Source organism: Dromiciops gliroides, chromosome 1 (assembly GCF_019393635.1).
Source record: "Dromiciops gliroides isolate mDroGli1 chromosome 1, mDroGli1.pri, whole genome shotgun sequence".
Lineage (NCBI taxonomy): Eukaryota > Metazoa > Chordata > Mammalia > Microbiotheria > Microbiotheriidae > Dromiciops > Dromiciops gliroides.
The window spans coordinates 153,707,817-153,720,050 of NC_057861.1; the positions used below are offsets into that span (position 1 = coordinate 153,707,817).

Here is a 12,234-nt window from a genome sequence, read left to right on the forward strand (position 1 = left end):
TAACCAATCATAAGCAGAAATGAGCTAATGAACCTGTTGTTCACCACTACCTAGGAAGGAATGCCTAATAGATCTTCTTTCATCCAACAAAAACAAAAGTAATGAGACAATTAGATGTCTAGAAATGGAAGTATTTTTTCTATTTTAACCCCCAAAATGCTAAAATCTGCTGATATAATTTAAAAATTCAAGATAAAATCATTGGAGATTTACTTTTAAAGAGTAAAAATTAAAGTAAGTAGCCAATATTTTAAGATAACGGATTTTTAAAAAATTTCTCTGGATGGACCATATAGGGGTTTTGTCATCTACTATGAAGACTCATCATTTAGAATAGTTTTATGAAGACCAGAAATAATAAGAATGCAAGTTTCTCCTCCCTTTTGAAATAGCTACATGGTATCATTTTCTACCTATTCAAAGCTTACCTGTGAAATTCCTAAAGTTAGTTGATTGATAGGACTTAGTTCAGTAATTTTTTTTCAATCAGATCCAACTGTTCATAACCCCACTTGGGGTTTTCTTGGTAAAGATATTAAAGTGGTTTGCCATTTCCTTCTCCGGATCATTCTGCAAATGAGGAAACTGAGGCAAACAGAAGTAAGTAACTCGCTAAGTCACACAGCTAGTAAGTGTTTGAGGTCAGATTTGAACTCAGGTCTTCCTGATTCCAGGTCTGGTGCTCTATATACTGCACCACTTATCTAATATTATAAATCAGGAGAAATTGGCTTCTGGAATTACTTAAATAAATCACACAGCTGAATCATATGAATATACTCAGCCTATTTCTAAAGAATCCAAAGGCACACAAATAACAATAACACCTAGAAAGTACACTGAACAACCTTGTGCAAAAGAAATGTAGACAGGGAAGAGGCACTCTTTACATGTAAATGGAATTCTGGTATTAGGAAATAGACATAGCAGTGAGGAATGAAAGCTGTTGCTAGAATTCTCTCTCTCTCTCTCTCTCTCTGTATATATATATATATATATATATATATATATATATATGTGTGTGTGTGTGTGTGTGTGTGTGTGTATGTATGTTATATATATATATAAATACAGAGAGAGAGTATTCTCATGTATGTATCTACATATATATGCTTTATATTATATATATATATATAAAATATAAATCATATATAAAAATGACATGAGGAGCATCATTCCATTATGGAAAGAGAACTGACCACTAGATTCATGACAACACAGGTTCAGGTCTTCCCAGTCCTAACATCTCCTGGCCATGGGATCTTGAACAAGCCACTGAAGTTCTCAGGGCCCCAGGCAACTCTCTAAGAGAGGTGCTAGTGACATTTTTTTAGGTCATGAAGCCCTTTAGCAGAGTCTGATAAAGCCTATGGACTCTTTCTCAGAATAATTATTTCAAATTAATTTAAATAAATTAAAATAAAATACAGCAGATTTCAAAGGAAACCAATTATATTTTTTAAAGAGGATATAACTTTCTTCCTATTCAAGTCCATGACCTCCAAAAACTATCCATGGACTCCTTAGGGGTCTGTGAACTCCAGGTCAAGAATTTCTGCTCTAAACTAAGGTACAGAACATATGAAAATCTGCATTGGTAGAAAGGTAGTTTCTGCATCTGAGTGCTCCATATAATGATGAAATTTAAGAAGCAAGTGAAAAGGGGGTGGCTAGGTGGTGCAGTGGCTAAAGCACCGGCCCTGGATTCAGGAGTACCTGAGTTCAAATCCAGCCTCAGACACTTGACACTTACTAGCTGTGTGACCCTGGGCAAGTCACTTAACCCCCACTGCCCTGCAAAAAAAAAAAAAGAAAAGAAAAAAAAAAAGAAGCAAGTGAAAAAATTTAAATGGCAGGAGTCTGGCAAAGCTCCATGCTAGGAAGCATTTAGATCCCATCCTAACTGTGCATCCTATTTCTGTTGTCAATGAAGAAAGTGATTACTTTGAATATGGCACAACAGTCAAAGGTGCTAATGGGAAAGTTATGCATAGATATACATATACATAGATCAATAATTAACACCCATTTAATTGTATGCATGGTCTATCCTTACTTATCCCAAGATTCTAGTGACCCCCAAAGTCAAAGTAAAAATTCCATAAGATGAAAAGTTTGCTCACTAGTGATATAATGTCTATAGTTTAGAAAAACCATAAGATAATCCAGTAGACCAATGAAAAACTAAAAATATTATAGACCAAGATACCCATGAATAAACTGTACTAGTACTTATACCCACACACATACATAGTTATCAATTTCACATAGCATCAACAACAGATAGAAAGAATATATGTGTATATAGCTGTGTATAAGTACATATACATATATATATGTATACATACAAATGTATATAGGTGTGTGCTTGCATAGCACAATATCTATGGACCATTAAAAATGTTGTTGTTGTTGTTGTTGTTGTTGTTGTTGTTGTTGTTGTTGTTGTTTCAGTTGTGTCCAACTCTCCATGACCCAATTTGGGGTATTCTTGGCAATGTTACTAGAGTAGTTTGCTACTCCCTTTTCCGGCTCATTTTACAGATGAGGAAACTGAGGCAAATAGTGTTAAGTGACTTGTTCAGGGTCACACAGCTAGTAAGTGTCTTAGGCCAGATTTAAACTCAGCAGGATGAGTCTTCCTGACTTCAGGTTTCCTACTCGATCTACCCTGCCACTACCTGCCCTGTATGAATACAATATGAATACAAATGGTATATGTATGCATCACATTCTATGATAGTCAACAACATTACAGAGTTCACTGTAATAAATGCATTTTCAAGCCTCTGTTTGTTACTCATGGTAATAATACTCTAACATTAACATTGTTAAGGGTTAAAATTCTAGTTAAACTGTCTAAAATATCTAATGAGTGGTCGCCAATAAATTATAAGCTTTAGCAAGAGTTAGACTTTTAAGCATTTATTAAGGAGAATAAGAATTTGGTAAAGAGAGAGAAAAAGGCCTAAATTCCTAGCTATTAAAGGGAGAGCACATTTCTAGCTCCGCTCTCCACCAGAGTCCAAAGGAAAGAGCCCCGAGACTCCGCGCCAGTCTCTTCCTTCCTCCTCCCACTAGTCCGCGTCACTTCCTGATACCAAAGACAAGACTCCTGGTCTTGCCCTCAAAGACCTTCGCTTCATGGGCAGAACTCTTCTACAGTTAGTATCCAGCAGGTGGCGTTATTCCAATCGTTACAGTCCCCCCTGTTGTTCCTCAAGAAGCAAAATGTTTCCTTGACGGAACAGTAAAAAGAATATAATAACTATTGATAACTAATAATATGTGAACAACAATATAGAAAAGGAAGAGAGGAAAGTTTTGTCCAGAGGGGCGATTTTTTTTGTCCTCATGAACTGACGCTTTGACATTAGTCTTGCAAAGGGAGGGCCTCTGCAGAGAATACATATTACAGATGGTGTATATTATAACAGAAAGAGAAAAAAAAAAAACAAAAACAAAAACAACAAATCAAAACTGTTCATTTAAAGTCTCTGAAAGTCTTTTCTTAGATGTCCTCTAGGTGTAGTCGTGGAATGGAAGTCTTTTCAGGGGTTGATGTGTGGATACTGGTAATCAGCCAGGAAATTTCCTACAAAATTGAGCTTAACACAACTTTAAAATAGCTTTGTCAATAATCAAATCAAACAATGAAAGTTCTCAAAAACATGTCTAAGGGAATTCAGAATCTTAGTTGTTACACATGAAACATATAATAAAACAAAAATTGAAACATTCTTTAAAATTATAATATTACTATAGTCCCCCCCTTATGGAGGGTAATTGAGAAGACAATTGCTGCGATATTAATTATTAAAAATAATTTTTTATCTTTGTTTCATCACTTTTTGCATCATCTGCCTAATTATCCTCATGCCATTATGAGAAATTAAAAAATCTAATATAATTGGTAACAGATGTCAAGGCCAAATTCAACACTGTATTTATCATGACACCTGAGATAATTATGGGGGTTACCATAAAAGAACAGAGAAATGATGGGATATGAGCATTCCCACACTTGAGCAGTATGTACTGCCCATACAGTATGCCAGGCTTAAAAGAGGTGGATGGAATATATGTCCATGCCACCGAACATATTGGAAGAAACTGAGTCAGACTTAATCAGATGCATGGGATTGAGATGTCCATGGCATCAGGCATATAGGAGGGAGCATAGAAGCCAGGTGTAGAAGTGAGATGGGTGGGATCAATACTTCCAGCCATCTGTACAATATTGTGGGGAAAAATAAAATAAAATATTAAACCAAGAGAATCCAACCTCAACATTAGTCAAAAGCCGTTCCCTCGGCCATACCTTGACTTCATGCATGTCTCCCCTCATGTGACAGTTCAGTGTCTGCTCTTGCATGTATTCCTCTTGTGATTGGATGGCATCTTGGCCAACTGGCATCTGATAACTCAGAATAAAGGCAATTAGTGTCTTAAATGATAAGTTCCCATAATCCAAGTCTCATATGGATTTAAAAATTGAGGATAATAAATGATTGCAAAAAATGTGAATACATCTTGACTCAGAACACAATATATAATTATGCAACAATTTCAAATAATACCCCTTTTTTAAAAACTTAGTATACAATTACTTTTGTGAAAAATCTGAATATATTTAAATACAAGTTAAAGCATAACAGAATCTCAAAGAACTTTTTTTTTTTGAAAAAAGAAAACTTTTACAAATGTTCCCCTCTTTTTTTTTTTTTTTGGAATATGCTTATCAAAAATAATACTTCTAGAATCAATTTACACTTGCCATGGCAAACAATTTGCTAGGGAAATGCTTTAAAGAGTTTGATCAAATAATCAGTTGAGAAAAAATAACAAAAACAAACAACTCAGAATATGGGAGCACAATACTCCTAGAATTAACATTGTATTATGAAATCAAAACCATGTTTCAAAATTAGATAGATGAATGAATAGAAGAAGATACATGTGGAACAATAAAAGACAATGAAATTCAAACTAGGGAAATCTAAATGAATATGAACTTAATATCAATAAGAGTATTATAAAATATAAACTGGACCACATGACTATAAAAAGCTTTTACAAATATTCTCTTTGTTTTAGAAACTAAGTATAAAACACAATCTCAAATGCATGAAAACCTCTACGAAAATAAACCTATACCATTAATTTCAAAATGTACATATAATAGCATAGAAATCCTATGTAACCTCTGAACTGATACTATTACTCTGAGTGAATTCAGAACACTTTTGATTCCAATATCTAAAATCCCCAATACTCATATCAATACCTTGCTGCTTACTTCTACATTTCTGTAAAATATATACCCTTCCATGGCAAAAGAGGCAGAGTCTTGAACTATGTTGATTGTCATTCTTATTCAGCTTAAGTTTTTCTTCTTTAACCCCTCTATATTGTCTGTCAGTCTTTTCACCATACAAATGCTTTATAAGATTACTAATTAAAGACAAAAGCAGGTTAGCAAAATTATGAACAAAACGAGCATATCTGGAATTTAAAGAGTTTTCTAAGATTGTCTCAAAAGCACAGCCAGGCCGGGGAAGGGCTGAGCCTGAAGCTGCAAATGCAGGTAGAAAAAGTTGAGCATGCGCATCAGATCTCTGGACTTCCCAGGCAGGGGAAGCAATGGGCTTGGCCATAGGAGGAGTAGAGGGTGGGGTCTGGAGAGGAGGGGAGGGACCAGAGCAATTTGAATCAGACTTGATTTTGAACTCAGGCCTGGATTCCTCTTCCCCCACTTTGTCTCCAGGTGCTAGGGGATTAAAAGCTTCTAGAGGGTGGGTCATTGCCTCCAGGCATGCAAAATTAGAGCAACAATTAGTGTTAGAACTGGGAAAAGCTGCGGGAATCTCTTCAGGTTTCTCTGAAAAAGCATGGTTGGGAGAGGGAGAGATATTTCCTTGTGTGAGTAAGTTGCTGGCTCTTTTAACAAAAATAAAAAGAAAAATAGAAAATCCACAAAAACAAAGCATTAACATGATCTTATCTCCCATTTGTCTGGTTAAACAGACCAAAATCAAAAATAGGATAATTAGGGAGTTTAAAAGGTCCATTCGAAAAAATTCAAAGGAAAAACACAGCCAGTACACCAGTACTTAGCAGTTAAAGGGAGAGGGAGGGGAAATTTCTTACCCAACCAGCAGATCAGAAGAAGACTGAGGGTTAGCTTTCCTCTTCGTGGTCAGCCATCTGTTAAGGGTTAAAATTCTAGTTAAACTGTCTAAAATATCTAATGAGTGGTCGCCAATAAATTATAAGCTTTAGCAAGAGTTAGACTTTTAAGCATTTATTAAGGAGAATAAGAATTTGGTAAAGAGAGAGAAAAAGGCCTAAATTCCTAGCTATTAAAGGGAGAGCACATTTCTAGCTCCGCTCTCCACCAGAGTCCAAAGGAAAGAGCCCCGAGACTCCGCGCCAGTCTCTTCCTTCCTCCTCCCACTAGTCCGCGTCACTTCCTGATACCAAAGACAAGACTCCTGGTCTTGCCCTCAAAGACCTTCGCTTCATGGGCAGAACTCTTCTACAGTTAGTATCCAGCAGGTGGCGTTATTCCAATCGTTACAACATCATAGGAAATCTAATAACATAAACATTTCAATACTGTCAATATTTTACCAACATCCTTCCCTCCCCACCAACCCACTGTAATCTTCCCCAAAGCCTAGTTTATATGTATTGATCACAAAGACCTTGTTAAATCCTCATTGATCTACACCAGGAAATTAGGAAATTTTGCAACAAGCTACATAATAATAGAGAAGAAATTTGGCCTCTAATCCCAGTCTACCACTAATTAGTAAGGTATCCTTGCACAAGTCATTGAACTTCTCTGGGTCTATTGCCTTATCTCTGTAATAAAGGGCTTAGACAAGGAGTGTCCTGTTAACAGGAATTCCCACATTCATAAAACCCGAGTTTACTCTTTTAATTTAGTTAGAACCACACTATGAAAAGAAGTACCTTCTTAAAAAAAAAATCAGGGGGAAGCTAGGTGGCGCAGTGGATAGAACACTGGCCCTGGATTCAGGAGGACCTGAGTTCAAATCCGGCCTCAGACACTTAACACTTACTAGCTGTGTGACCCTGGGCAAGTCACTTAACCCCAATTGCCTCACCAAAAAAAGAAAAAGAAAAGAAAATCAGACCTGTGATTTTATTGGTATTGGGAACTCCTTGTGAGGAACCCCCTCCACTAATGCAGATCAATATAATTTATTACTTTAGAGATTTGCTATGGCTACTAAGTGCCTTTCCCAGGATCATAAAACCAGTATGTGTCCAAACAGGGACTTGAACCCAGGTCTTCCTAGGTCTTCTGACTCTAAGACCAGCTTTCAATACATTGTCATGATGCTTTTCTGTTAGTACTTTCCCAATGTAAATAAAAGTTATAAATAATAAATAATGAGGGCAAAGTTTTCAAGTCATCATAACCAAAATTGCTTCTAATTGTGATGCAGGCAGAATATTATTGGTGCTGATTTTTTTCTGCCATTTTCCAAGCTTTGTTTCCTAATCCAATCTTTAATACATGGTGATGAAGTAATTCCTGAGAGACTAAGTAAAACTGGAAAAAAGAAGATTTGGTGTCCAATTATGGAGGTTAGGAAACAAATTTTAGCAGCAAGTAATATCATTTGTTAGCTAGAGCAGGGCTTTTTAAACTTTTTCCACTCGCAACCCCTTTTCACCTGAGGATATGACCCCACGTATATAGGTATGTAAAATAGGTATACATAACCTTTTACTGTTGCCAAATTTTTCATGCCACCTACATTCAGTTACACAAGCCCATATAGTGTTGTAACCCACAGTTTAAGAAGCCAGGAGTTAGGGGCAGCTAGGTGGCGCAGTGGATAAAGCACCAGCCCTGGACTCAGGAGGACCTAAGTTCAAATCTGGCCTCAGACACTTGACACTTACTAGCTGTGTGACCCTGGGCTAGTCACTTAACCCCAATTGCCTCACAAAAAAAAAAAAAAAAAAGCCAGGAGTTAGAGACATCTATCTGTAGGTAGAGATAAATAGATGAAGAGGAGGAAAATGAGGCAAAGTATTTATAAACATTCAGATAATTGAACAAATAAAAATTGATTGCCTAAAAGGTGCAAGCAAAAGCTAATTGTACGCAAAAAAAAAAAAAGCCAATTGTTCCTATATCACAACTGTATCTATTCATGAATGTACTTCCATGTTAAAAATGCAACTTTGGTAGGCACTCTGGTGCATATAAATTTAAGGATGAAATATTTGCACCAGTGGCCAATCTACATACAACAGTGATAAAATGGAAAGCAGCATACTAACTGGCAAATATAGAAAATAGAAATCAAGTAAAAGCATTTCATCAGTATAAATATTTCATCAGCTTAGCAACTCACTCCACTGATACAGATTGCAACTCACCTATAGTTTATTAAGTTAGTAAATCTGGGTAATTTGGGCCCCAAGCCCTCCTTTAATTTCATGGATGTTTTCCCAAAAAGGAGGATTGTGCTCTCTACCTAAATTACCCAGAAAATTGAAACTACAATGCTTGGCTTTCCAGATACGCATATAAGACCATTCTCATTCTCAGGATAACGAGGACACATTATTCAAAAAGAACAGACTGAAATTAAACTTGACATTTAAACACCAATCTCTTGTGACAAGATTTTTTATTTGATGTGTTACATAAAATGATTAAAGAAAATAAAACTAAAGTTACTATTTGTTTTGCTCCAATATTTTCCGCAAGCAAAGGATTAAGATAAGGATAGCTTTAGGAACCTTTTGTTTTCCTGATCAGTTGTTCTAATAAGTCCCACTGCTGCTTGGTTACCTGGCATAAAAAGAAAAATACAAATATATATGATCCAGAAAAGATTTACCAAGATTTAGTAACATTGTGTATGAATATCAGATCTGGGAAACAACATTACCTTCACTAAGCTGTTTAATTCTCCTGCTAAAAACACATATTCCCCTCCATCAAATCTAATGACCTAGAAAAATAGGATGAAATAAAGTGAAAAGTCTTTTCCATTAGGCTTCAAAGATACTTGTCATTTCCTATTTTCTATCCTGTTTAGAAAACCCAAATGAGTCTACTAACTTGGAGCCTAAATTTTAAAGAGTTGTTTATTTTGAGTGGTGGTGGTAACAACAAAAAGAATATTAATAATAATTGATACTTTAAGGTCTGCAAAGCACTTCACATTATTTCAGTGATAATAATAATGATAATAAGGATGACATTCTACAGATGTTCTACTCTACAGCCTAACTGTGAAATGGAGGGGGCCCCAGGCACTTGAAGGCCATGTCACCAAATGCAGGCTCAACCTGGACCTATCAAGTTAGAAAGGCTTCAGGTTCATACCCTTTGACCCAGCAATACCACTATTAGGTCTTTATCCCAAAGAGATCATAGAAAAGGGAAAAGGACCTACATGTACAAAAATATTTATAGCTGCTCTTTTTATGGTGGCAAAGAATTGGAAATTGAGGGGATGCCCATTAATTGGGGAAGGGCTAAACAAGTTGTGGTATATAAATTTAATGAAATACTATTGTGCTGTAAGAAATGATGAGCAGGCAGATTTCAGAGAAACTTGGAAGGACTTGCATGAACTGATGCTGAGTGAGATCAGCAGAACCAGGAGAACATTGTACACAGTACCAACAACATTTTGTGCTGATCAGCTGTGATAGAATTAACTCTTAGCAATACAATGGCCCAAGATAATTCCAAAGGACTCAAGGTGGAAAAGGTTCTCCGAATCCAGAAAAAAAGGAACTGTGCAATCTAGATTGAACCATACTGTTTCTACATTTTTGTTTTGGTTTTTTTCTTTTTTGAGGTTTTTCCTTTTTGTTGGGATTCTTCTTTTACAACATGACTAATGCAGAAATATGTTTAATGTGATTGTACATATATAACCTATATCAAATTGCTTGTTGTCTTGGGGAGAGGGAGGGAAGTGAGGGAGAGAGGAAGAAAAATTTGGAACTAGATATCTTATAAAAACAAATGTTGAGGGGCAGCTAGGTGGCACAGTAGATAGAGCACCGGCCCTGGAGTCAGGAGTACCTGAGTTCAAATCCGGCCTCAGACACTTAACACTTACTAGCTGTGTGACCCTGGGCAAGTCACTTAACCCCAATTGCCTCACTAAAAAATAAAAAAAATTAAAAATTAAAAAAAAATGTTGAAAACTATCTCTACACATAACTAGAAAATAATAAAATACTTTTGTGGTTAAAAAAAAGAAAGGCTTCAGGTTCAAAAGCAGAGGGTATATATGTTGTTCAAAGACCAACTATAACTATGTTCAAACAGACTCATCACCAAAAGTTTGGCCACTGGATGAAGGTGTAGAGGGAATGTGATCTATAATAAGAGAGAAGCTATCACACTTGAAGAAAGTCTAGATCACAGATATCAACATCAGCATTCTCATCATCATAGCTAACAGTTTCGTAATACTTCACATATACCAATAAGCACCATAATTGCCTATATTTTTATATATCACATAGTGACATTAAGGTGTTTTCATAAACATCTAATTATGAATTAATTCTAAAACCTGAAAAGATATGAAAACATTTAAATATTTTAAAATAAGGTGTTTTCTGAAGTTTATATATGTATGTGCATAAATCTATGTATGTATGAACATATGCATATATATGTGCATTGCATGTTTAGCGAATTTTAAAATATTACATTTAGCATACCCAGGATCAAATCTCAGCTAGTTTTAAGCAATTAAAAAAAAAACAAGAAAAAATCAAGCTTACAGCTCCATTAATCCAAGAGGCAAAATCACTGCACAGGAAAGCAGCAAGATTTGCAATTTCTTCAATAGTCCCTAGTCGTCCACAAGGAAGTCTCTCAATCATTTCTTTTTCAAATTCTCCAGTTGGGTCAAGGCGGCTAAAAGCACCCTTAGGAATTAAGAAAAATAAAGTTAGGTTACATTGTGGTGGAGATAAGGGATGAAGAACAAACAAATAAGGCAACTTGTCATTCCCCTCTAATGAGTGAATTGGTCAAATAAAAAAATAAATGTATATATATACATAATATATACACACATACATATATGCATGCATATATATATACACACAAATAAATGGATAAATGAATGACTAAATGAAGCTAAATGAATAGATTATTCATTCTTTCAGATTAAAGCTCTGGAGAGTCAATCAAACAACAATTCTTTGCTCTGTATTTAACCAGAAAATCTTAGACAGTATATTCTCTCTATCTGCTTCCCCATAACTCAGAAAAAGTATCTGTATATGGAACCTTATAGATTTGTTGCAAGACTCAAATGAGATCAGGTATGTGAATGTATTCTGAAAACTATAAACTGATCCATAGATGTATATAGTGGCATTACATAGTAAGCAAAAAGAAAGAAAAAAAAATTATTTAATTCTTGCGGACATGTGGAAGATTTGCAAGATGTCTTTTCTTTTGCTTTTAAGCATAAGAGTGGAAACAGGGCAAACCATAAAAGAAAACAAATATCACCTAGATCCTGAGAAGGGGAGGGGACATACATTTAAAGAACAATTTCTGAGTTCAGCTATCTGGAGGAAGGGGCCAAGATGAAAAATAGTATTGTCTTGATAAATAAAGGGTATAGGTAAGTACACTGGGGCCTTGATGTCTGGGTGATGGTCATGTGATAAAATAATAGGATTTAGCAGATACTCAAAGACCCACCTGGAGATTAATCTAAACTGATTGTATCAAGTGAGAGTGATTGACTGCTGATTAGCCTACTTCAAGTTAACTGGATTGTAATCACACCTGGCTATCCCTTAAGAAGGTATTGTTCTCAGAAGCTAGACTGTGAACTCAACTTGAGAACACTTTCAAAGCCAATGGATTTGGATGATACCAACTAATCAGCTTGAAGCAGTGTGTAAGGACTGCCTCTGTTCCAGACCTATAAAAAGCTTCCACAATCAGCTTGCTGGAGAGTTCCTGATTAAAGCAGGCTCCTGGTGGAGGACTTGAGGAAGAACCCAACCAGGCTGCAACTCAAGGCTAGATAGGCTTTCTTTTTCTTAACTTTCTGAACTCAATGTGAATACCTGTATGCCTTTAATAAATGTTTAATACCCAAAGACTGGTACTGAAGCTTTCTAATTTAAGGCGACCACAATATAGATTTTAAACATTACTGTCATTATAGTAGCAATGATGCAATG

The 12,234-nt window shown here is 35.7% G+C and overlaps 1 protein-coding gene across 1 annotated transcript in view; it reads right to left on the reverse strand.

Annotated features, from left to right (window-relative positions):
* Nucleotides 1–8,661: 8,661 nt before the first annotated feature.
* DECR1 (2,4-dienoyl-CoA reductase 1) overlaps nucleotides 8,662–12,234 on the reverse strand; it is a 51,781-nt gene continuing 48,208 nt past the window's right edge. Inside the window, exons 8-10 of the mRNA XM_043975389.1 lie at nucleotides 10,807–10,953; nucleotides 8,943–9,005; nucleotides 8,662–8,842 (exon numbers count right to left, since the gene is read on the reverse strand). Of these exons, the coding sequence (XP_043831324.1) occupies nucleotides 8,783–8,842; nucleotides 8,943–9,005; nucleotides 10,807–10,953 (270 nt within the window). The 3' untranslated portion in view covers nucleotides 8,662–8,782. The remainder of the gene's footprint in view (nucleotides 8,843–8,942; nucleotides 9,006–10,806; nucleotides 10,954–12,234) is intronic.